This window comes from Gymnoscopelus microlampas (genome assembly GCF_963454915.1).
Source record: "Gymnoscopelus microlampas genome assembly, chromosome: 12".
Taxonomy (NCBI): Eukaryota; Metazoa; Chordata; class Actinopteri; order Myctophiformes; family Myctophidae; genus Gymnoscopelus; species Gymnoscopelus microlampas.
In genome coordinates this window covers 10773815-10801661 of record NC_139949.1, presented here as the reverse complement: position 1 = coordinate 10801661, position 27847 = coordinate 10773815, and the positions used below count along the sequence as shown (strand labels likewise).

The following is a 27847-nucleotide window of genomic DNA, read 5'->3' as shown; positions in this document are numbered from 1 at the left end:
TTGTGGAAAAATAGCTTAAATAGCCGATCTGCAAGCTCACAACATGTCAACTTAGTTGGCTTGTTGATATTTTATCACTCATTTTCATCTTAGAACTTTTTACCAGCAAGCCTTTTGAACCTTCCTATAGTAGCCCTCTGATTTCTCACCCCTGTTATTCTCATTTTTAATTTTCTTTACATGTTTCTTTACTATAATTTCTTATCGTGAAACACTTAAATATTTGTTTCAACTGCTGAGCGCTTTATAAACTCAAATCATTTATTAAATAATGTATTATTATTATTATTTCAGATAGGTTAATGGCTGCAACCATTGATGACCTTATCAGTGATTAATCTATTGATTACTTTTTGTAATCACATTTCTATGTCAATATCCTGTTAAATCAATAAATCAATTTGAAGATCAAAATCCATTTAGCGAAAATAGCCGATCTACAAGCTCACAACATGTCATTGGGACAAATGGGCTTGCTCATTTTCATCTCAAAACTCTTACTTTTTCTTTCTCTTACCTTTCTAAAATAACCAAAGATGTCTCACCCCTTTTATTCTTACTTTTTAATTTTGTTTATTAACCATAGTTTGTTATTGTGAAGCATTTAAAGAAACAGCTGAGAAAGGCTGTATAAACTCAATACATTTATTATTATTATTATTATTATTATTATTACCCTTATTATTATTATTATTTATTGCATATCCAATGAACATCCGGATTCTGCAGCAAAACATTCTATTAAATGAAAAATGTTGATCATCCAGATTGGATGGGGACTGCATTTGTGATTATTATTATTATTAACTATTTTTATTAATTATGTTTATGCTTTATTTTTGATGGGTTAGTGTAGAGAGACAGGAAACACACAGAGAGAGAGAGAGTAGGGCAGTGACATGCAGCAAATGGTCCTTCTGGCTCGGAATTGAACCAGGGACTCGCTGCCAGGCATTAAAGCCCATGTGGTACATGCTCTAACTACTCTGCTATCTGGGGTCTATTCCACGAAAGCGGAATTAAATTATCCTGGTTTAAAAGGAAAATCCAGGTTTGACAAGCCTGCGCTGTTCAGCCTGGTTTATTCAGTTCCACGAACGGCAAGCCTGGCTGAGAAGGAGTGACCTGTCAAGCCAGGATCGTTAAACCAGGCTGAATGTGAGTTCACCTATTCCTATAAAAGACCATGAAAGTCGATAGCAGAGTCCTTGAACTTGACCAATCATGGAGCCCAAAACCAGAGTGGCGTTCTTCTCTGTGGCTGAACAGCAGCACTGCAGCAGCTCATGGAATCATACAAGGAATTAAAATGTATAATAAGCAAGAAAGGAAACACGGCCGCAATAAATATAGATCCAGAGAAAGCGAATTAGCAAATTAAATGCAAAAGTTGTCCAAAAATATGCAACTAATTTATATACAAGTCAATAAATATATAATTCAGTTAAGCTTAAACATGAGGAGTTTATATTGGAATTATAATTATAAACACTTAGAATAATTTTCTAATTTTTAATTTCTAAAATCGAAGATCTACAAGTGAAAAGCTTCCCTTTTGGCGGCCGGGGGTCCCCGGTCGACTGGGGTCAACGGGGGTCCAGGGGTACAGGGGTTCGGGAGTACCCGGCCCCCCGTGTACTCCCGGACCCCCGTTGACCCCCGATGGGGGGCCGGGGGTACACGGGGGTCCGGGGGTACACGGGGGGGCCCCATGGTGGCCGGGGGTCCACGGGGGTCCGTGGACCCCCGGCCACCATGGGGACTCCCGTGGACCCCCGGCCATCATGGGGACCCCCGTGGACCCCCGGCCGCCACGGGGACCCCCGTGGACCCCCGGCCGCCATAAGACAATTTCTTTCCGAGCTTGTAGATCTTCGATTTTCGCATAAGAATTGAATAAGTGTGGAAAAACTCATTGGTTAACGATTGGAGTCATTGGACTAACAGTTATTTCACAAAAAACTGAAGAACAAGGCACTGGATTAATAAAGCTTGGCTGTTAGCCTGGTCCGGACCAGGCTAACTTCACAGCTAAATTGTCATGGTAACTAAGGCAGGATTGCTTCAATTTTCTTTCGTGAAACTGGATCATGCATAAACATATCCAGGTTTACTGGCTAAATTAATCTGCCAAGCTAACTCAGCTTTCGTGAAACCGCTTCCTGGATAATTTAAGCCAGGATAGCCGATTAAACCCGGGTTAAACCCGGTTTATCCCTAATCCAGGTTTCGTGGAACGGGCCCCTGGTCATCCTGCATTGTGATGATCAAGCGTGCTGTAAACTTCACAATGCAGCAAAGACATGTAAGTTTGACTCTGTCTCCTCCAGGTGGGAAACTACCTGCGTATGTTCAGAGGGTCTCTGTACCAACACTACCCGCTCTTATGGAGGAGGCCGGCCTCAGTCCAGGAGAGGAAGAAGATTGTTGCTTCATCACAAAGTGAGTTATGGAGCTTTGTTTGATTAGATATAATTCAAACAAAAAATACATATATTTAGATATGATATAATACATCTACTAAATAATATAATAATATGGTCAGTCTTGACATAAAGCTCAATATTACAGCTGGTCGAGCAGTATTTCCCTCTCAGCAGAGCGTAAAGACCCAGGTGAAGATTATAGAGAGTGGTTTTACCAACTGTCTTAGCAAAGAATACCACCCTGTGTTATGAAGAAAAGCACATATTTTGCTTTCACACTAGCGGCCTCAAAAGCTTCAAAACGTCCAAGCATGGTCAGCTACATGGTCACTGAGTCACTGTTGAAGTGTTGCTTGAGTCACACTGTTCTGTAAATGAAAAGGGTTAAATAGCACAGTGAACAGGTTAAGGGCTGTTCTTCCATTCTCAGCAGAGCATAGGAATTGTGTGGAGAGAGAAGGGGAGTGAAAATGTTGAAATAAAAACCTGTGATTCATTGGAGCACTGAAAAATGTTGCAGCAGGCTCAACTTTATTTTGTTGAGCAGTGACAAGTGTCAGTGTTAAGCTTATAGCTTCATGTCGCTGGCTTACACCGGGGGTCTATTTCACGAAAGCGGAATTAAATTATCCTGGTTTAAAAGGCAAATCCAGGTTTGACAAGCCTGGAGTTCAGCCTGGTTTATTCAGTTCCACGAACGAATACAAGAAGACTCACCTCAAGACGAACTCACCCCAACTGAAAAAGGAAAACTCACCTCGGGGGTAGGAACACTCACCCCGGGGGGTGGGTAAACTCACCCCAGGACCTGAGAAAACTCACCCCGGAACACTCACCCCGGGGGTAGGAAAACTCACCCCAGAAAAAGTCAATGGTGTAAAGTACAGTGAGTTTTTGTTTTGTGGGTGGGTTTAACTTTTCCCCTCTACACCAAGTCTGTATGTTTAAAAAAGGCACATCTACCGGCTTGTGAGCTTTCCTTTTTCACAGAATGCTTTCATAATGAGACACGTTTAATCCATACTGGATTAAATTCTGTCTTTGAAGGTATAGAATTACCTCACAAATGTGTTCACACAGAAAACAAAACATTATACCTGTGTTTTACCTTCACTGGAGTTTTTCTTCATTTGTCTTTGTTAAGTAAGTATTTGTTTGCATTATACACATTGGAATGTTCACTTTTCTGATGAAATCTACCTTGTATTTAAAGCACTTTAATTAGCTAAATGTAATTTAACAACATAATTTGACATTGGAATGTTCACTTCTCTGGGTTCCTACCTGGCCATACACGCACTGAAATTTGTTTGATGGGGGGCACAGGAGTGAAGGGGAGGAGGGGGGTTGACCACTTAACACTAATATCCCATTCCACTTAATGATTAATTGTTTGAGATCTAATAGGTGGATGGGGCAAGGTGACCATGCTATTTGCTATTTGCATTCCTTGTTCACTTTTCTGATGAAATCTACCTGATGAAAAGCACTTTAATTAGCTAAATGTAATTGAACAACATAATTTGGTAATTCTATACCTTCAAAGAAAGAATTTAATCCAGATATGGATTAAACATCATTATGAAAGCATTCTGTGAAAATGGAAAGCTCACATTATGAAAGCATTCTGTGAAAATGGAAAGCTCACAAGCCGGTAGATCTACCTTTTTTTTAAAACCATTTTTCAAAGTTAAAAACCATTGGGGTGAGTTTTCCACAAAGTTGGGGTGAGTCTTCCGGGGTGAGTTTTCTCAGGTCCTGGGGTGAGTGTTCCTACCCCCGAAAATCTTGGGGGTGAGTTTTCCTACCACTGGGGTGAGTCTTCCGGGGTGAGTTTTCCTACCTCTGAGGTGAGTTGGTTTTGGGGTGAGTCTTCTTGATACCCCACGAACGCCAAGCCTGGCTGAGAAGGAGCGACTTTGTCAAGCCAGGATCGTTAAACCAGGCTGAATGTGAGTTCACCTATTCTTATAAAAGACCATGAAAGTCGATAGCAGAATCCTTGAACTTGACCAATCATGGAGCCCAAAACCAGAGTGGCGTTCTTCTCTGTGGCTGAACAGCAGCACTGCAGCAGCTCATGGAATCATACAAGGAAGTAAAATGTATCATAAGCAAGAAAGGAAACACGGCCGCAATAAATATAGATCCAGGGAGAAAGCAAATTAGCAAATTAAATGCAAAAGTTGTCCAAAAATATGCAACTCAGTTATATACAAGTCCATAAATATATAATTCAGTTAGGCTTAAACATGAGGAGTTTATGTGAATATTGGAATTATAATTATAATTATAAACACTTAGAATAATTTTCTAATTTCTAAAATCGAAGATCTACAAGTGAAAGGCTTCCCTTTTGGCGGCCGGGGGTCCCCGGTCCACGGGGGTCAACGGGGGTCCAGGGGTACACGGGGGCCAGGGGTCAACGGGGGTTCGTTGACCGCCGACGGGGGGCCGGGGGTCCACGGGTGGCCAGGGGTCAACGGGGGTCCATGGGGGGCCGGGGGTCTGGGGGACCACGGGGGGGCGGGGGTCCACGGGGGTCCCCGTGGGGACCGGGGGTCCACGGGGGTCCCCGGCCACCACGGGGATCCCCGTGGGCTCCCGGCCGCCATAAGACCACTTTTTCCCGAGCTTGTAGATCTTAGATTTTCGCATAAGAATTGAATAAGTGTGGAAAAACTCATTGGTTTACGATTGGAGTCATTGGACTAACAGCTATTTCATAAAACTTGAAGAACAAGGCACTGGATTAATAAAGCTTGGCTGTTAGCCTGGTCCGGACCAGGCTAACTTCACAGCTAAATTGCCATGGTAACTAATTTCTTTCGTGAAACTGGATCATGGATAAACATATCCAGGTTTACTGGCTAAATTAATCTGCCGAGCTAACTCAGCTTTCGTGAAACCGATTCCTGGATAATTTAAGCCAGGATATCTGATTAAACCCGGTTTAAACCCGGTTTATCCCTAATCCAGGTTTCGTGAAATAGACCCCAGGACATAGAAAGATTCGTGGTCGCCATAATAATCACAAAGCTGAACTTGTATTGTCTTGAGAATGGAAACAAAAAAGGCCATCAAACATTAATCTACAATTATGTTTTTTCTTCTTTCCTATTACCAATCTATAGTGATTATTCTGCTGAAGGCATCAGAATGTGAAGAGATCTTTGAGGGCAACGATGAGAAATACAAAGCAGTTTCCATCAGCACAGAACCTCCAGCGCACATAAGGTAAGTTCTACCTCCTCTGTAGTTTCTCTAAAGCCTGCAGTAGGGTGGCTATTAGGACTGAGTGATGGGGTGCAGACATCCCAAGTTCTGGGAGTCTTCCAGGGAATTAGCGTCCGCTCCCAGACACCCACGAATGCAGAGTAGGCGACCAAATGGTGGACTTGCGGGAGAACGGTTTCTATTTACTTTTCATTGCTCAGATCCGGCCTAGAGCCCGCCTACTGGCCCGGACATCTGCACACATTAAGCAACTTGGCACGAGGACGAGTGGGCACCTGGAAGAGTGGGCCGCTACCAGTGCAAGCAAACTAGACTGTTTCAGGGCAAACTGGCCAACTTGGTCTCTGTTTTTTGTCTTCGCCAGGCCGAAAGGCATGCGTGCCTATGTTGTGCACCATGTACGTCCGTCAGTATGTGTGTCTTTGAACAGCTAATCTCCGGCACCGTTGGCTTGATCGCGACCAAGCTGTGCACATGCACTCCCTGGATGCTAGAGCAGAACCTCTGCCCCAACTTTTTCACATGGGCCTGTTATAGCGCCACCAGGAGGCCAATTTTTGCAAAACATTGTTTTTGACAGTACTCCTACAGATGTTTTCCAAACATCCCTCCAAGTCAATACACAGTATCTTTATAGTCATTAAACCAAACAGGTCTTTCAGATTTTTCATATTACATTCTGATTGGCTAAGATTGGCTTCCAAAGTTTGCAGGAGTGCTCCGTTTTAAACAAAATCCCTCAAATCATGAACACGGCGTGCAATTTCCTTGAAATTTTGCATGCATATTCCCACTAGGCCGAGGAAGAAATGCCACTTGAAAAAGTTCAAATCAGCCTCTAGTGGCGCTATAACAGGCCAATTCCTGCACTCCCTAGATGCCAAGGAAAAACCTTTGCCCTGCATTTTTCACATCTGCCTTTTATAGTACCACCAGGAGGCCGACTTATGTAAAAAAAAATAATAATAATAATAATATTACTCCTTCAGATTTTATCAACATTTCACGCAAATCGTTACACATGATCTCTATAGTCAAATCAATCTGTTTGATTTTTCATATTCCATCCTGATTGGCCAAGATCTTAAGTTCTTAAGATCTTAAGTTTGCAGGAGTGGCCTGTTTTGAACAAAATGCCGCAAATCATGAATGTAGCGTCCGATTGTGGGGAAACTTTGCACGCGCATTCGCACTATGTTGAAGAACAAATGCCACCTTTTAACATTGCCCTATTATAGCGTTACCAGGAGGCCGATTTGTGCGAAACTTTTTTTTAATAGTACTCCTACACATTGTTTCCGAACGTCATGCAAATCGGTACATATTATCTCTACAGTCAAGTGATGAAGACTGATCCGTCTGATTTTTCATATTCCATCCTGATTGGCGAATTCCCAACTTTTCTGGCCCAATATAATCTACCTGAGAGTGCTCCGATGATCACTTTTTCTAGTTGGCTATGTTTTCTCTTTCCTAGCATTCAGTTCAGCAATTTATTATTAGTTATTTTTCTCTATTTTTTAACAGTAGGCTACTCATTATTATCTATTTTTTTAACATTAGGCTATTTATATCCATTTTTTTCTTGACCTGGGGGTGGGTTTTCCTTGACCTGGGGGTGGGTTCTCAGCTTTTGTCAGATGTCAGAAGGGGGAATCCAAGGATAAAAGGTTGGGAAGCATTGCGTTAGAGGACCTAGAAGGACCCTAGTCAACTAAGTATAGGTTTTATACTATTATGTTTTAAGTGTCTAAAGTGTGTACGGTATGTTAAAAGTTATCTTAAGTGTGTCTGTTCCATTTCTTCCTTAGCTTTGATGATGATGACCCTGCAGTGAACCATGAGAATCCCTCCCAAACAGAAGTGCTGCTTCCCATTCATCTAGACATGGAGATAGATGGACACACACGTCCAGATGCCTTCACAGGGAAGATGAACGGTATAAACACTCAATGTCACTGTTTCAATAAGTTTCACTGCAACCTATTCAAAGTCTCTACTTTTTATTGTAAAGTTATGAATTCGTATTCCTTTTCCAAATATGCATTTTGAGCTGGGAATGCTTCTTGCTCAAACTTTTAAACCTGATTTCTCAGATCGTCAGTTTGGGCCTACCTCATTTGTACAGTACATGGAGGATGGAATTAATGGATTTACATTCAAGGAATCCAGTGTTCACTATCATGTTATATTTCTGCTCCTAGCCACCCTGCACATGGTTGTGTGTACAGAGGAGGTTTCTGAACAGGACTGGAACCCTAGTCTGATCAAGGAGGACCCAAAACCTCCACACATTAAAGAGGAACAGCAAGAGAGGAGCACCAGTCTGCTCCAGGTGGAACCAGAGCCTCCACACATTAAAGAGGAACAGGAGGAGTTACTTCAAGAGGAGCCTAAAGGATCAATGATGACATCACTAGCAGTGAAACCTGAAGATGATGATGATAATGAAGACATCTCTTCTGAAGTTGAAATTGAAGTCGAACTTGAATCTGTCACTGAAGACAGTGATGAGTGGGAGGAGACCAGTGGAGGTCAGTCAGCTTTAAACACCAAAATCACACAAGTTACTTAATTTGGAAGAATGAATATTCTGAATATTGTTCCTTGAGCAACAAGCTGTCCCAGGACATGAAATCAATATAGTTGTACAGAATATGGCTAAACTGAACCTTAAATTGTGCATTTTCTGTTAATACATGCATGGGAAAATAAATTCCTAAGAAATAAATGTTATTTCGATCGATTATTTCTCACCTTCAGTACAAAGCTAACTGTGTGGGTAGCAACCCCCAAAAATTAGCTTGGTCCTGCAACTTGCCAGTCACACATCTGCCAGAACTTTAAACTCAAAACGAGAGTAAATATCAACAGAAGAATATTGCTGAGTTGATCATTCCACAAATGCACGATCCTTACAAGTTGTACCTTGTTCTAAAGGTGACTAATTAGGATTTCCAACGATATAAAATTCAATACCAATTGATATTATTGAAGGGGAGAGATGATCGACCAAAATAAAGTTTCCTAACTTTTTTGAGGAGTTTCAGTTTAGTTTTAAAGTTCGCATCAAAAGCTCTAATGAAAACAACCTGAATCAGTGAAACATTTATTTTGAATATACAGGAAGGAAAGAAAGCCTTTAGTTGTGCATGTTGTAGCAAAACATGTCATATGTATTACAAAAACTAAAAAACAGTTTGAAACAAGTTATGAAGCAACTCATGGGGACTGGGGAGACATCTTTTAGTTGAAGTGAGTGTTTGAAGTATTCTCTTGTGGATATTTCTCTAACTGCACAAGCATGAAACTAAGCAAGTAAAAACAATGACACATATTTCAGAAAAAGACAAAAGATGAACAATTGGCTAATGTAGGGTTTACAAAAACAAATAATCTAGTTGACAAACAGGCATAACTGATTTCGGCAACATAATCCAAGTGATGTGAAGTCATGTAATTATTAAACCTCATAAACATCATGATTTCTTATATTGTCGCACTTTTCTCCTCAGCTTCCACTGCTCTCCTGGCTAATATGAATCCAGCAGCGGTGGTCCTTCACAAACACCCTCTGAACATGGTTCACCAGGCTCTCCATCCACCAGCACCCCTGCAGCAATGCAGCAGTGATGAGGAGAAGAATGTTAATCATTCTGACACGTGGTGGGAACCAAAAGACGACAGTGGCAACGACTCCGACGAGTCTAGCCAGGAGGAGGGCAGGAAGATGGACGGCGGAGGGTTCGACACGCACACCAAACACCACATGTGGTCCGGTAAGAAGAGGCGGCTGGACAAGGACAGCGACAAGTACAAGGTGCGGCGGGAGCGGAACAACCTGGCGGTGCGGAAGAGCCGGGTGAAAGCCAAGGTGAGGAACATGGAGTCGCAGCACAAGGTTCTGGAGCTGGAGGCGGAGAACGACCGGCTGCAGAAGCGCGTTGAGCAGCTGAGCACGGAGCTGACCACCCTGAGGAACTTACTGTTAGTCAGAGAACCGACTCATTAACCACACCGTGCCGGCATCGATTAATCGATTCCACAGTTCATTTAAATCTTTGATTGACTTGAAAGTTGGCTGGAGGGATTAACCACTTAAAAACAAAAACTTTTAAAAAAGTGGACAGTATCTCATCATGGACATTAAATGTCTTATCGGCAAAAAAAAACTGTATCTTGTAGATCTGCTATTTTTCGGGGGCGAGGATTCAAGTGGACAATTCTTTGGGGGGAGAAAATGGTACGAGTAGCCTAGTAGCTACATGTGAAGACACAAGCTGCCACTATCAGTTTACAAGGACACTTGGAAACGACTGATATGTCACCTTTTTATCGTAATTGGTACGATAGTCCATCAGCCAGAGCCCCACAATTGAGCCATGGTTATCATATTGGGTGGGCAAATCTAGTTTTATGTTTTGACTAGTTGTACACATCTCTAGTTCACAGTTTGTGTAGACGCTCGGCAAAGCCGGATGCACCACAGTGGATCTGAACCCACGACCTCCACCTGGGGGATTGTATTTTTCAAGTAAACAAGACGGGGGCTCGCAACTCACTTTTCATCCTCCAATTTGTATTCACAGCAGCACGTTATAATACAAAGTTTTGACCTTGCAGCATTTTTCAACTAAAAATAAAACAGGAAATGACATCTATATACTGTTTACCAAAAGGTACAAAGGTGTCAATAAATTGGCTACCAGCCCCCCCTGTTGATCAGGGGCGGTACCAAAAATGTTATAACTATTCATGATTCCATAACAATCAACAACATCAATTCATCTATTTTTATTTTTGCATTAAAGATTAAAAAGTATTTAGATAGACCCCACATTAGACCTTAAGACAGGCAACAGTATGCAAGGCCAATTAGTCCTGGAAGCCACTAGCTCTTCCCTCATTTAAGGGGACAGCAATGTTGTTTCCATGACCAATCAGCCTCAAGATTTTATTTTAGTCCGGGTCTAATTGAAAAGTGAGTTGCGAGCCCCCCTCTTGTTTTCATGATTCTGTTTTTTCAGTTTGGCTCAGCACCAAAAAATGAATTGTATTCAAATGTATGAATACAAATTAAATGATTGTATTTTTCAACCTTGGCCGTCCCCCCTTCCAAATAATTTGAGTAGCAAGACCCTGTATCTGGCTCCAATATCAGGGAGGAGTAGGTAGTGGCCCCATGCTAGATATAAAATGAACCCTTGGTGATATATTCATATTCCCTCACCCTAAATGGTATATTTTACGTAAATGGATTATTTTGACCAGTTGGCTGGTCAGTCAAGCACAGTAATACCATGGTCAGTACACCAGTTACTAGTAGTTTTGGCACTGTGGGCAGGTGCCAAGTGCTGGAATAGGATATTCAGCATATCCATCAAGCTTGTCAACGTACGTAAGCACAAAGTCCTTTAAAGTCCCTTGGTAAATGGCTGTGTTGACTCTGGACTTGATAAAATAGTTTCAACACCAGCAGTTGACATGGCACCCATGACACCTTCAAGCAACTTGGATTCTGCATTTCATTTGAAAATCCATCTACCAGGAGACTTGAGAGGACTTTGTGCTTATGTACGTTGACAAGCTTTATGGAGATGCTGAATATCCTTTTCCAGCAGGACTTGGCAACTGCCCACAGTGCCAAAACTACTAGTAACTGGTGTACGAACCGGTACACATAATAGAGTGGCTAAAGATGAGGATGTGCAGGAGGACTCTTCAATCTGTATCCATGCATTTAACCAGTACATGTCATGTTTCTACTGCATATTTGGTATTGCTAGACTCCCCCCCCCCTCCTGATTTAGTTTTGCTTTGTAAGAAGACCTTCCGTAACTGGAGTTTTCTCATTCCAAATGAAGGAAGTGTAACTTAAAGTTAATCAAAACTGTTGTTGAACCCCTTTTAAATGTTCCATTAACAAACATTTTTCGGGGGGTTCTGTGGTGTGCCTTCTCTAAAAAATGTAAATAAAATTGAACATCTATTTTATTAAATATTTTCTGGTCTGGTTGTCTTAAAATGTGTTCTCAAACAGGCTGTTTGATTTGATGGCCCTTGTTACGTACTGTAACTAGGGCCTGCTTGTAATAATCCCTGACACCAGGGAGAGAATATTTACCCAGCCCGGCCGGCTTGTGTGTTTGACGTGCAGGAGACTTCATGCTGAATGACAGCTTTAATCCACTGGACATACTTGTGCTAAGGATGTCCAGGAGAAGAGGTTCTTCCGTGTATCATCATCAGATGTCCAGCTTAGTCGTCTCATGTCCTAACTGCACTATGTAACTACCCTGGATTTGAACCTGGGTCTCCTACTCAAGTACTGACATTTTTACCAATTAGCTAATATAGCCTACCTGCTTGCTGTGGGGAGAATTTGATTTTTTGTCAAACCAGACACATGATTATGTCAAAGGTCGTGTCCAACCTAGCCACAGAATGTCAATAGAAGAGCAGGGACACCAACCACCCCAATTGTATTATTTATATTGTATTAACATACTCAACCATACATATCGGACAAAATAAAAATGTATTCACTAAACAAGGTTGCATAATTCTGCTTTAATGCTGACAATGAAATTCAAGGGTTTTATTCAAACAAATGTGATGTGTTCCAACCATTATTCATCTGATAAGGACATTATTTGTTTTGGTCCGTCCGTCCGTCCGTCCGTGTGTGTGTGTGTGTGTGTGTGTGTGTGTGTGTGTGTGTGTGTGTGTGTGTGTGTGTGTGTGTGTGTGTGTGTTTTCCACAGGCTTTAATTTGCTATCACATCACAATCATATGTTATATAACTTAATAAGGATCATAGCCCTTCCATTAAGTGTTAATTACTGTCATAATTCATAAAAAATACATATACAAGTACTTTTCCCCTCACTTAACTGATCTTTAATAGTTAAAGTAATTGAAATAGTGCCCCATTCATTGGGCATGTATAGCAAAAAGGCATCATACTATAAAAACTAACATTCTAGTTAAACTGTTAACTAGAATCAGCTTGTGGAACCGTTCAATAGAGTTCAATGGGCAGGTGGCGCCATCTTGGGTGGTTTAAAGCTATTACTTTCAATAGTGCGACGTCACATTCTCTATCTATTATAGTATAATTGAATAACATGAAAATAATTTGAAATACCTCTATGTAAAAAATAAAACACAAAGTGTGACCATTAACATTTAGAAAATAATTGTCAGGTTTTAAAAGCAAAAAACAACAAAGCTGGGAGTCCGAATGGAGGCCTCTGTTGACAGGAGCAGTATAAATCTCTTTAACTCATGTTTGTTTGTCTATCCAACTCCCTGCCACATAGACCAACATAGAGCCCAGTGAGCTAAATTATAGAGGGATTTTTTTTCCTCCTTTGAACTGACTGAAACTCTTGTCACACTGTTAACATTGTGAAAAAGAGTTTTCCCCAGTGTGGACATGCTGGTGTTTCCACAGGCCGGCTGGCGTCCTGAAACTCTTGTCACAATGTCTACAGTGGAAAGGTTTTTCTCCAGTGTGGGCACGCTGGTGTGCCTTCAGATGACCTGATTGAATGAAACTCTTGTTACATAGTTTACACTGGAAAGGTTTTTCTCCAGTGTGGATACTCTGGTGTGTCTTCAGGTGGCTTGACACCCTGAAACTCTTGTTGCAATGTTTACAGTGGAAAGGTTTTTCTCCAGTGTGGACACGCTGGTGTACATTCAGGTGGGCTAACTGACTGAAACTCTTGTTACAATATTTACAATGGAAAGTGTTTTCTCCGGTGTGGACATGCTGGTGTACATTCAGGTGGGCTAACCGACTGAAACTCTTGTTACAATGTTTACAGTGGAAAGGTTTTTCTCCAGTGTGGACACGCTGGTGTCTCTTCAGATGACCTGATTGCTTGAAACTCTTGTTACACAGTTTACAGTGGAAAGGTTTTTCTCCAGTGTGGACATGCTGGTGTGCCTTCAGATGACTTGATTGCTTGAAACTCTTGTTACACAGTTTACACTGGAAAGGTTTTTCTGACTGACGTCCACTGGTCTCCTCCCAATCATCACTGTCTTCAGTGACTTCAGTGTCAGATTCAAGCTCGACTTCAACTTCAGAACAGTGTGAAGAGATGTCTTCATCAACACTTTTCACTGCTAGTAATGTCAACATTGGTCCATTGGGCTCCTCTGGTCTTTGAAGTAGCTCTTCCTCTTTAAGCTCTTCCTGTTCCTCTTTAATCTGTGGAGGCTCTGGTTCATCCTGGAGCAGACTGGGGCTCCTCTCCTGTTCAGGAGAAACCTCCTCTTTACACACAACCATGTGCAGGATGTCTAGGAGCAGAAAAATAACATGACAGTGAATACTGGATTCCTAAAATGTACATCTATCGTCCATGTTCCCTGTAGAAAGTGAGCTATCAACTACTTTGATTGACCAAACATTTACTAACTACAGGTGTTTATGAAAACGGAAATTCCGAAAGACCATGTTTTAGCAAAATAAAAAATTTGACTCATTTGAATGTAAATATTTAGTTACTTTACCAAACAAGTGAATGTTGTTACAGCAAATTTGAATCATCAAATTATGAAACAATATTAAACTATCAAATTTCACACATCAGCTCTGATTTGGGTAAGTTAGGCTGTGGGTCAAGCCGTATAGAACAGGGTTCACCTGTACGTACAATATGTACTGTATGCATTTCCCCTCAAAAGTAGACCAATCACAGCTCTTGCCTTTACCGGCATGACATCATGAAACAGAAACTTCTCCACCCATGAAATTGGGTCATAGTTTAAAATCTAGAAATGGTTCTGTGAGTCTTTGAATGTGTCTGTGTGTTTGGGGCGAACTTGAGAAACCGCTGTACCGATCAGCGCCAAATGTCTGCACAGTGCCAGTAGGCCAAAGATATTTTTCACATCTGATTAGAATAATTGAAGCCAGATTTCCACTGGCATGGCACCACACCACTCCGCCTACTTGTGCCGCCGTTTCCATTACAAGGACCTGGGCTTAGTGGCGTCTGAAATGGGTGCCTATTTTGGCACCACTCCAGAGTAGGTCTGAGCTAGGCCAAACGGGGCCAAACACTTCATAATGACTGATAACTCACTGACTTTTTATTTGACTAGGATATCGTTGTAATACATGATAATAGATTATATTTTATTAAAATCACTGTTATAATCTATTATAGTGTATTATAAGTATCATAGTTGTAATACATTATAATACTTTATAGAGTATTATAATCACAGTTATAATATACTATATTGTATTATAATTATCATAGTCTTAATACATTATAATAATTTATATTGTATTATAATCAGTTATAATCCATTATAGTGTAGTACAATTAGCATAGTTGTAATACATTATAATTTATATTGTATTATAATAAAAGCTATAAAGGTCCATTTGGTTCATACAGATAACTGGAGTAGACCTGGGCAAGGCAAGAAGCAATGATCAAGATGTTTTGTGCTATGATTACCTTATAGTGAAAATGAGACATTCAACTGAACAGAAATAAAAGAAGAAAAAAAAGAAAACGAAAGAAAGAGAGAGCACATGAAACTTACTGAGGAGTTGGTGGTCTTCAGGTTCCTGTTTAATAGAAATGTCCCTGGCTGAGTCTGGAGAGTTCATCTTCACCTGCAGTCTGGACTGCACACACTGGTCTGAAAATAAGCAATTGAATAAGGACTTTAATAACTGGAGACCCAGTGGTGTCAAACATTATATTTGCAGAATGTACACACAATATGGCCTAAGACCAACTCTCCAACATACATATCTTGGGTGCAAAGATTATGAGGTTTATACAGTATATTAGTGATGAATAATAATAATGATATAAAGTAAAGATAATAAGTTGAATGTAGCCCATCTGTTTTAACGTTTCTGCAGCCAAGCATCCTTATATGCCAACCTCATCACCAATAATGATTACTATAGGACAGTAATATGGACCTTTGATGTGTCATGAGTTGTAAGTTATAATGACTTCATCAGTACTGAGGACAATGTGTCCAACAATTATAAAAATAAATAGAAAAAGTGGTCAGGTAAGTTATTGTCGGCCAGCAATGTTCGGAATTCGCAAATCAGGATGGGATATAAAAAAATAGATTTTCATCACTTGACTATAGAGATATGGAGTAATAAGTCAGCCTCCTGGTGGCGCTACAAAAGGCAGATGTGAAAAATGCAGGACAAAGGTTTTTCCTTGGCCTCTAGGCAAACAAAGTTTTACACAGATCGGTGCAGTTATAGGTAAATAAAACTTGCGGGCAGGTGGTTTGCTTGCGGCCTATAATGTGCTGTTTTCAATACTGCTACCCTTATAGTGAGGGCTGTTAACAAAAAAAACAAAAACATTTTTTCTACATGCTCTCCATCACCATAAGTTTCATTTTGGAAGGGGAGCCACGTCATCAAGATGGCAGAAGGCGTCCATCTTGGATTTCAAAGATGTCCACCATGTAATATCTATAAGTGCCAATATCTCGGCTTCAAAGCCACTTAGAAGGTCAATCTTGGTGTAAAAATATATATTTTCTGGGTCAAGGAATGCAATAAAGCTATTAAGAATACAACTAGATGTTTATTGTGCCAAGATCAAATAAATATGGTCATTCTAGCAACATATTTACATAATTTTCAACTCGGTTAGCAGTCAGACACATGGAGCATGAAGTGAATTGACATTCAAATTATCTGTCACAATGACAACTGCAAAGATCTGTGCAATTCCAGTGTGCCTTCTTGCATGAGCACCTTGCACCACAACCACGTTTACAACCGCACTTGACCAGTTCATTGCAGGCTTTTGACGCCATCGGTAGAATGCTCCACACAGGAAGCCAGACCTGGTTGTTGTCATCCAATGTCCATCCCCATCCTTCTGGACTGGGTGTTGGCTGCTGGGCCAGTTCAGACGTGGCCCAGATCCCAGACTGGTAGGCAACTCGCTTCACGTGTTGCAACAGTGAATCTTGCGTTGGTCGTTTTGTTCTTCTGGCAGAACAACTCTCGCTCAAGAAGCTGAGAGTGTTGGTCATCGATGGTCACTGAAGTGTATGGATTTTCTTCCATGTAGTTGAAGGCCTGGGTGACCTCAGGGTAGGACTTCCACGCCACCCATGCTGACTTCTTCCCTTTCCCGCAGAATGCTGATGTTGTGTCAAAGCCTGTGTAACAGTGGAAGATGGGAAGTCCTGTGGACTTGTCTTTGCCCAGAGCATGGCAGATGGTGTTTATATGAACATAGGTGTAGTTCTTGCCAGTGCCAAAAGCAACCCAGATGTCTGCAGCTGGATACTTGGAGAGCAGGGCATGGAACTTGCCGATGAGGATAACGACAACATCCGTATCCACAGTGCGTATCAAGCAGGTAGAACAGCCATGTTCCAGGGCATAAAGCAGGTGAATCACTATCCTGGTGTCGGCCTCTTCGTGGTTACATGGCAGCATGGAGTGGCTGGTGTCTGTGCCGACCACTGTGATGCCAGATGTGATGAAGACCAGCTTGCCCTCTGGCCAGGCGGTGGATGCAATCTTCCCAGAGAGAAAGGTAAAGAGTTCCTGCTTGTTTATAGGATCACACAGGAAATCTGGCCAATTCCCCGGCAGCTTGTTCTGACCAGCCACCTTCCGTCGTATCCCTTTGCCTCGCTTCTCCCTTGTTGACTATTTTATGCTGCTGGTGATGTAAGTATCCCAGACCACATCAACTCTTTTGGAGATCTCCAGGTGTTTCATGATGTGGGGAACAAAGACACAACTGGCATATTCGTCAAATGTGGTAATGTTGGTAGTGGACAGGAAGTGCACCACAGCAGCTCCATCGAGTATGTTGACATCAAACGTAGCTGGAGGTTCTTCTTGTGTCTTCTGTGTCAGAATATTTAGCAGATCTGACTTCTTTCCCAGCCGTAGTTTCCCTCTGTCAGATAGAGAGGGAGGGTATGGGTGGTTTTCATGTTTAAAGAAGGTGCTCATGTTCCCCTCTCTGTGTTGCATGGCTATATATAACCGGGAGAAGAGTGCCACATCATCTTTCAACATTGAGATCTGCCCTGCCTGCTTGGTCTTGATCTTGAGTGTCGGGCATCTGAAGAGAGGCAGTGAGTTCTTTTTGATGGGCTCATGAATGGAGTGTGTGCGGCCCATGATCACTGTCTTATGGTACTTGTTGTACTGTTCTCTGCCCACTGATTCCACAGTGCGGACTGTGTTAACCACTGACTCGTCAATCACATTTTGTGTGTCCAACATTAGAAGCTCATGGCTATCATCTAGGAACGGATTGCCCATCCCACTGATGGTGTTCACAAGTGCTAGTGTTTGCTCTTTGAATGTCATTTGTGTAGCCATTCCTTCTTCATGGTGGTGTTGTTTATTTCGTTTTTCTAATTCATACTCATGCTCAAACTCTTTTAGGAGTCGCGCTTGTTCAGGCCCTGCGATCATCCACCTCTTGAATGCGGAGGGATTCTCGGTCAGTCCGACTGCACCTCCAGAGCCCTTCACCAGATCATTATTCTGCTCATGAGCCTGGTCTATTGGTATGCTTGAGAATCTGTTTGTGGTCTTGGGAACAACCCAATGACCATGTTCTGCAAATTCCTCATGAATGGACGTTGGCAAGCTTTCCATGTCGCGGATGTGGACAGGAATCTATCGGGCATAGTTGTGTACATATTTTGCCAGAATTTACCAAATTATCTAATATTGGCTGAATTAGTCACTTACTGATATTCCCTATAGTTTTATTGCATTCCTTGTCCCAGAAAATGTATATTTTGACACCAAGATTGACCTTCTAAGTGGCTTGGAAGCTGAGATATTGGCTTTTATATACATTGCATGGTGGCCATCTTTGTAATCCAAGATGGCCGCCTTCTGCCATCTTGATGGTGTGGCTCCCCTTCCAAAATGAAACTTAAGGTGATGGAGAACATGTAAAAAAAAAATGGCGCTTTTGTCAGCCGTGTCAACATTTTTCAAAAATCTGGTCTTAAAGGGCAAGACCACTTTGGTAGAGGTTTGGGTTGTGTATTTACCTTGCCATGATGTAACTCCAAAGGTGGACAAGAAATCAAAAATAATTGCTCCATTGATTAGAAATTGATAATTCAAAATATGCTCCTCATTGACTTACATTGTACGGTAAAACAGCTCTCAAAGTCACTCTTTTAGCACATAAATGAACACAAACAAAGTTGATTCAGACAATATAGAACATCACCAAACCCAGTACTGTTTTTTTTTAAATAAAAATGTCAACTTCCAGTTGATTTTGCCATTTTTAATAAGTAGAAAACCTGGACTGGATCCGCGGATCCGGATCCAGATCTTCAAATAGTAAAATCAACAGGAAGTTGACATTTTTATTAAAAAAACAAACAGTACTGGGTTTGGTGATGCTCGATATTGTCTGAATCAGCTTTGTTTGGGTTCATTTATGTGCTAAAAGAGTGACTTTGAGAGCTGTTTTACCGTACAATGTAAGTCAATGAGGAGCATATTTTGAATTATCAATTTCTAATCAATGGAGCAATTAGTTTTGATTTCTTGTCCACCTTTGGAGTTACATCATGGCAAGGTAACCACACAACCCAAACCTCTACCAAAGTGGTCTTACCCTTTAAGCATCCAGGCTATTACAAATATAAAATAACAAGTATGACAAGTATAACAATCACCCAGTCATATTCCTAGCTATTTAGATATTTGGCATAAATATTGAGGTATGACATTTTTTATCGTGCAGACACAGAATTCGCAAGTAGAAAGTAAAAAATAAGTGTTCAATTGAACGGTAATTAACTTTTACCTATCATTTTATAATGGACGATTTACTTTTCGGGCAAGTGGGCAAGACCTGTGGACAAGTAGAACATGCTCTCTTTTTCATATCTGATAGAATGTACAGTTTTTTCCAGATTATCAAAGTGCATGAAACAAATTCTTGTTTCATGCACTGAAATCTGAAAATAGTTGAAGATATACATACTTGTTGTTTAAATCACAAAAACCCTCTCTATATAGTACACTAAAATTATATCCTTAGTGAACTAATACTTGAATTGAGTTGAATAGGGTACAGTTTGCTATGTATCTCTAAACCAAATCTCTTTACCTAAAATAGCTGATCTACAAGCTAAAGATCTTGTCGATCAATTCATTTCAGTGAATGTTTCCACCAGAACAGGGATGCTAGGGTTCAAGTGTTTAAACCTCAAAGCTGAGTAAAAAGCCTATTGAAGATCTCTGTTGTAACAGCTCTACAACAGAACAGAAAATATGAAAGAAAGAGAGCACATGAAACTTACTGAGGTGTGGATGGTCTTCAGGTTCCTCCTGTTTAATAGAAAGGTCCCTGGCTGAGTCTAGAGAGTTCATCTTCACCTGCAGTCTGGACTCCACCACTGGTCTGAAATGAAGTAATTGAAAAAGGACATTAATGACAGGACATAGTAGTCTCCAGTTATTAAAGTCAAACAACATATGAACGTTGGGTGCAAGGATAATGGTATATACAGTTTATACACAGTATTGTAGAAGACATCACGCTTAACTTAAGATTACACAAGGGAAATGTATCAAAATAATTATATAATTAAGTAGGGATGGGGAATTATATTTGATCACATAAGCAGCCTTTATTGGACCTCGATGAAGGCAGTGATCAAAGTTGGGCTGCTGAATTATTCAAATTCTATTGTCAATTACAATTTTGGCTTCCAACAATTATGAAAACAAGACAAAACAATGATCGTGCCGGAATCCATTTCGCACAATGCTCGTTTTGTCTAGTGTTTAGTCATAAATCCAGTGCAGCCCTTTCATTTCCATCAGTGCACTTTTGCACCCTCCCTAAAAAGCTCAAACTCAGTCTCAGACTGTGAGATTTACAGATCTAGTCAAGATGATGGAAAGATGATGACGGAGAGCCTTTTTCAAGGAAACTGATGAAGAAATAAAAACAAAAAAAACAATAAATCAGCCCATGAACAAGACTGGGAAACTATTTCCAATGCCATGCATTACCTGGATGAGTCATTCTAGACCTGACACACTACAGCATCAGTGTTGCCATGTCTGCTAATATTATAAGCGACTTTGGGCTTGTTTTTCTGTAAAGTCGCTTGTAAATATTGGTAGTTGCGGGTTGTGTTTTTCTGGGCTTGTTTCTAAAGTTAAGTTACTTATTTGGGCTTGCTTCCCCAATGTTGTTTAAACCAGTGGTTCTCAAACATTGTCATGTCAAGCAAGGACCCCCCAAATGAATAGGAATTTGTCTATGGACCCCTCCGCCCCCCCCCCCCCCCCCCCCCCCCATCTAAAAAACATTTTGTGCCAGGGGGCCCCCTTACCAGATTTGTGTTGTTAAAATGTTTCAAGATTCTTTTGAAAATAGCAGATCTACAGTACAAGCTGACAACGCATCGCGTTGTGAGCTTGTGTATGTCCCTTGGCTGAGTCTGGAGCTTGAGTAAATAATAGTCTCAGATTAATGTATAGATCAAGAAATTGTTTTACTTTTCAAATAAGAAAACACATTGTTCAGCAGCTTCTACTTCCTATCATTGATTACAACATCATTTATCAGAACACCTCTGAGACACATCTTCATGCACTAAGTAGTAGTCCACAATAATATCTGTAGATTTGTACTCAGGCGTCCGTACAGTGCACATCACTGTGTTCTGTATGATATGCTCAATCTCCTCGTGATAGGAGACATTTTCATTGGTTGCTTTTAAAAAAAAATGTATTTACTTTAATCATCCATCTTATTTAAAAGAGCTTTTACGTCCACAATATTCAATATATTTAAGTTTTAATTTTACTTATTCATTTAAGTTTAAAGCACCTACTGACTGGAACAATTTACCCATTGCAATTAGATCAATTATTTAATTTCCTGTTTTCAAATTGTCCTTGCTTGATTCACTCAAATTGAACTTGTTCGAACGTTCTTGTTTCTGATTTTTGTTTTTGATTGTATTTAGATTACTTCTTATTTTTATTTCCTCATTATTTATTTTCAGTTTTTTTAGATGACATGCGTAACAGATGTAGAATGGTCTGGGATAGGGTGAGAGCCCTTATGGAGATTAACCATTAATAATAGTGAAATCAACAACATATGTAGCAAAACAATTTATGTATAGCTGCTTTGAGTACTGGTTGTTATTGTGTAACAGCAATTAGATTTATATTCCATACAAATGAAACGCAACAAGAATGAGTTCATCTTTACCTGCTGTACGTGTTTCAGTGGTTGAGCTGCTAACAAACGTCCTCCTGCTGCTTAACGACGACACTGTTTAGAAAAGACACGTTTTACTTTTCTTTGTGTTTTACTTTTATATAAATCTATGGTATTTTAAAGTGTCAACAACAGTCAGTCAACACACCATGTTGTTTTCACTACTGCATTGTGGGTATGTTCTTCTTCTGACCACTTTCTAGACGCCAGTAGGCGTATTGCTGCCCCTTACTGTTGGTCTCGGGCACTGTCCAGTGTCCATTGTTTAGTAACTTCCAGACCTGTTACAAGAGAACATTCACCTAGGAGTGCAACAGTTAATCCAACTAATCAAATCAAATTTTGTTTTTTTAAATAATAATAAATAAATAAAAATGTTTATCATTAACTTGATAAATCAACCGATTAATAATCAAAAATATTGAAAATAGCAGATCACAGAGCGATGCGTTTTGAGCTTGTAGATCAGCTATTTTCATGTCTTACACGACACTGTTGTGCAACATAGTATAACAAAGGGCTGATGTCGTCAATCAATTCGTTGAGACTAGAGCTTGTTTTGGTCTGTGTGTGTGTGTGGGTAAGTGAATAACTTTTTGATTTTGTATTTTGGAATTGAACTAATACATAGTTAAAATGAACCCAACAATACCACTTATGTCTTGGGTTCATTTGGGATACAGGAGGAGTGGGCACCTCAATGTTAAATTGGCATTTTTCCCCCCCAAAAGTAACACATAAAATAAAATAATTTGGAAAAGTAACATAAAGTCTACATTATTTGAACATGCAGGGTACGTACACCACTATCAGACCTAAATTTAAGTTATCCCTCAACGTCTTGTTTATGCCCGAAATGACTGGCTTTACTTTTTTTAAAAAAAACAATGTGTAGCAATTGTAGAAATATTAGGCCTTAATTGTCGAGTGTTCAAGCATGTTCTAATCATGCACAGCGTACATTAGGCAATTGTCCAAAAATATATAGTTTTTTTTACATTTTGGAAAAATAGCCAATTTAACACCAAGGTGCCACTCTTCCGGATACCCTGCATACAATTGTGCATTCATTGTAATATATAATACATAATTGTTATTATTACTAATAGTATCAAGTGGTATCATTAATTATCGGTATTACGTATTATGTATTAATTTGCTTAATGATGTGAAGTATTCAGGAACTTAACATACTCCGGTACAGTAGGTGGCGGTATCCAGGTAAAAGCAATGGATAGGTAATAGAAGAAGAAGCAACTTCCTGTCTGCCGCACACAGCATTGCAACAACAACATGCTACCTACTCTATGGCAACAACGTAACGTAAACAACAACACCAGCACAATGTTGTCATTAAACAACACATTAGAGCAGAAGCCTTTTAAATTCCAATTGGAACAAGATGGAGACTTTTTCATGGTGGGATCAGAGGTATGTAAATAATGAACTGTTTCTAATGTTTGTCTCCCCAGTGTAAAGCTTCAATGTAGCATTTTACTGCTAGTTGATGCTAAACTGCTAATGTTAGCAATGTTACAGTCGTTCGAGGTTTGATACACAAATAGTCCAGCTAAAAAGAATAACAACAGTAACAATGAAATGTAACGATTTACATCTATTTCATATTACTGGTCTGTGCCCCTGGAAAAATGAAGATAGTGAATGTTATCTTAAGTTAATTCACTAAACAGTGAATAGTAGTTATAAAAGGCTACAACGATCGATGATCTTAGTGATTATTTTCTATAATCGACTAAATCTGATTAACTTGAGCTCTATTTTATACTGTTGTAGAATAATAGCGAAAATATCCGATCTAAAAGCTCACACAGCACGTCAAGTGGGGCTTGTAGGTATTTTGTGTGTGTGTGTGTCAGCCAATATCCAGCACCGTTGGCCCGATCGCAGCAAAACTTTACACGCACACTTCCTGGGTGCCACCCAGGAAGTGTGCGTGTAAAGTTTTGCTAGCACCCAGTGGGTGCTAGCAAGGAAATTAGAAAAGAAGGAATGGACGGCCTAGGGGGTGGGCAGACGCCATTGCTTGCATGGCAGACGCCATTGATGCGCATGGGAGCCAAAACCAAAACATTGAAGTCTATGGCAGCCAGCTGGACCAACTTGTGAACAAACACTATTTCTGTCAGAAATGATTTGATTATTAGTCAGATATTAGGTTCAGGAATTTAAAAGAAGACATATCACAGGTTTTTATCCAATCAATTCGGATTTTTTAATTTTATTGAGGGGGGGGACATATATTGTATAATTATGTATACAATTGTGTTTCATAAACATACATGTTATTGTGCATCAATACTACGCTATTAAAAACAATAGACAGATTAATATATTCATGCTTTTATTTTAAACATACATGTACAGGGTACAGTGAGTGGCTGCACTGCCATTTATAAACATACCTTATTAACTGAGAACAATCTGTCAATTGCACAATAATCATGTATACAAGCTATTCAAAATGGACAGAATCATTTATAGATATCATCATTTATTTAATACATAAATGTGGAAAATGGAGACAAATGGACATTAAAAAAAAAATATATACATACATACATACATAATGATAATCAAGCAACAATTTCGTGGACCCCCTGCAGTACCTCGCAGACCCCCGAGGGGTCGCGGACCCCTGTTGAAGGCTTGCACTAGGCCATTATGAGCACTTTAAACCTTTACTGTATACATTGAAAATAGACGATCTACAAGCTCACAATGCGTTGTGAGCTTGTAGATCTGCTATTTTAAAAAAATCTTGAAGTAAAATGTGAAATATTGTGGATTTTTTAAACACTAACAATACAAATCTGACACGGGGCTCCCTGGCACAACATTTTCAGATGGGGGTTAGGGACAAATACATATTCATTTGAGGGTCCATGACATAAACATAATTGAGAACCACTGGTTCAAATAATTAAATCATTGTGAAGCCAAAGTCCAAATAATCAACTACACTTTAGAAAAAAGCCCATAAAACCGCAACCCTACCAATATTTACAAGCAACTTCACAGAAAAATAAGCCCACAGGCGCTTATAATAAGTGGACATGGCAACACTGGTTTCTGTCTCGGCAGTATTGCGTACGTTGTGCTCTTTAGATAGCTCAATAAACTTATACAGTGGACACATCGAAAAGCAACACAGCAGAATACAATGTGTGATATGTCTTCTTTTATTTTCCAGAAGCAATTACTTTGCAAAGGTCTCAGTCATTCAGAAATATATTTTGTTCATGAGCTGATCCACCGGGCTCTCATTAAAGGTAGGGTAAGTGATTTTCGTTGGTTAAAATAAGTGTTAAATAGCTCTTTATTGTGATAGTACTCATTGCTATAGAGTGTTTGTTCAGTAAAAGGAGTCTCCTTGTCTCTCCAGCTCTTCATAAAACAGAAAATGCATTTTCGTTTCAGTTTCATTTCCAATTTTATCCAATCAGGATAGAGAACTAAATCAGGATATAGATTAAACAAGTGAAATTGGAAGTGATGACACTAAGAAATGAGCAGACAAAATTGGAACTGGAACACATACAAATGAAGCTTAAAAATTGGTACTTTCTCCTGATTGGCTGAGATTTTGACACCTACCGGAAAATGTATTTTCTGTTTATTAAAGAGTTGGAGAGATGGGGGGACATCTGTTACTGAACAAACACTCTATAGCAATGATTACTATCAGAATATAGTGCTTTAACCTTTTAACAAAATACTTTTTGTTTTAACCCAAAAATATCACTTACCCTACCTTTAACTCCAATGCATTCCACTGAACTCACGGCTGCAGTCTGGCTCCCATGGTGCGACGAATCTGCCGGCTGGAATTGCATGATAGCGAAAATGACGTATACCTTATGATGTATACCTTGGGTATACGTCAATGACGTATACCTTACATATACCTTGGGTGCTAGAGCAGAACCTCTGCCCCAAATTTTTCAGAGCAGCCTGTTGTAGCACCACCAGGAGGCCGATTTTTGCAAAACACAGTTTTTGATATTACTCTTACAGATTTTGGCCAAACATCACGCACATCGTTACACATTATCTCTATAGTCATGTCAAGACGGATCTCTCCGGTTTCTCATATTCTCCATCCTGATTGGTGCATTTCGAACATTGCAAGCCCACAATAACCTACCTGACCTGGTGGAGACCTGCGCTCAGAGGAGCACTATTTCTAGTTTCCACTGATTTTCATCTCAGAACTCTTACTTTTTACCAGCTCGGCTTTTAAACCTTCCGAGTAGCCCTCTGATTTCTCACCCGTTATTCTAAATTTAAAATTGTCTTTACATGTCTGTTTACTTAAGTTTCTTATTGTGAAACATATAATAAATTATTATTATTATTTATTTTATTTTTTTCCAGATTAGGTTAGTGTAGAGAGACAGTAAACACAGAGAGAGAGTAGGGGAGTGACATGCAGCAAATGTTGGCTGGGAATTGAAACATAGACTCGATGCCAGGCATTAGAGCCCAAGTGGTACATGCTCTAACCACTCTGCTGTCTGGTCATCCTGCATTGTGATGATCAAGTGTGTTGTGCTGCAACGTTATATGGCTTTGCTGCATTGTGAAGTTTACAGCACACAGCGAAGCCATAATATTGCCGTCTGGGAAGTTTCTCTTTTATTTCTTTTTTTTTTTAAATGAATGCATTTGTTGTACAATAATGTCCTACAAAAGTAGCAGATCTACAAGCTCACAATGCACTGTCTGTGATGTGATGCGTTGCGTTGTGAGCTTGTAGATCTACAATATTTGCTATTTTTGAGGAAAAGTGAAAGTGGTTAAGTCTTTCTGTGGGTTTTATAAATATTGAATCAATGAAAAATGTTAACAAGAGCTTGTGACTAAATAATAAATACATTGGATCGATTGGATTCATTTTTTCCCCAGTTCCCTGAAAAGTAACTGTTTTGGACATACAAGGTTTCCACCTGACATTGACAACAAGTTTGATTCTGTCTCCTCCAGGTGGGAAACTACCTGCGTATGTTCAGAGGGTCTCTGTACAAACACTACCCGCTCTTATGGAGGAGGCTGGCCTCTGCCCAGGAGAGGACGAAGATTGACGCTTTATCACAAAGTGAGTTATGGAGAAAAAAATCAATTAAATATAGTGGAAAAAAAGAAAAATGTTATTAGATTTCATATTTCTACTAAATAATATGACTGCCCAGTCTTGGCAAAGCAAGACCGGTGCGAGGCAAATGTCATAAGCTCTATATCACGCCTGGTCGAGCAGTATGTTCCTCTTCTGGTTCATATCCTTAGTAAGACATTAAACTTAATTGATATCAGCTCTAACTAAGATTATACAGAGTTGTATCACCAACTGCCTTAGCAATGCATACCACCCTGTGTTACATGAAGAAATGCAAGCATTCTGCTTACTATCATACTGCTTTCACACCAGTGGCCACAAAAGCTACAAAACATCCAAGCATGGTCTCCTACATGAGTCACTGTTGCAGTGTTGCTCAAGCCACATTGTTCTGTAAATGGAAAGGGTTAAATAGCACAGTGAACAGGTTAAGGGCTGTCCATTCACAGAATGGAGCAGGAATTGTGTAGGGAAAGGGAGTAAAAATATTGAAAAAAAAAAAAAAGATTGATTGGAGGGCGGAGAAGTGTTGCAGCCGGCTCAACTTTTTGTGGGTGTTGTTGAGCAGTGTCAGTCGTCCGTTTCCACCTGGCTCCCATTGAACAAATTACTTGTAGCCTGTTGCTTTGTCACCACTCATGCAATCTGGGAACCCATTCTGTAAAAACAAAAAAAAAAGGGGGGGGGGGGGTGTTTCCTACTAACAACAACACGTTTAGGGCAGTGGTGCTTACAAATTATACCACAATCTGTCTTGAAAGTGTGAACACACCAT

At 40.1% G+C, this 27847-nt stretch overlaps 1 protein-coding gene across 2 annotated transcripts in view; it reads left to right on the top strand.

Annotated features, from left to right (window-relative positions):
- LOC311057837 (uncharacterized protein) overlaps positions 1-27847 on the top strand; it is a 50131-nt gene that overhangs the window by 488 nt on the left and 21796 nt on the right. The window contains exons 2-4 of one of the 2 annotated variants that reach the window (XM_084074943.1): positions 2331-2442; positions 5561-5663; positions 7475-7602. In XM_084074943.1, the coding sequence (XP_083931069.1) occupies positions 2331-2442; positions 5561-5663; positions 7475-7602 (343 nt within the window). Of the gene's footprint in view, positions 1-2330; positions 2443-5560; positions 5664-7474; positions 7603-23233; positions 23370-26942; positions 27055-27847 lie in introns of those variants that run through there. The other variant, XM_084074944.1, reaches the window with a different exon arrangement.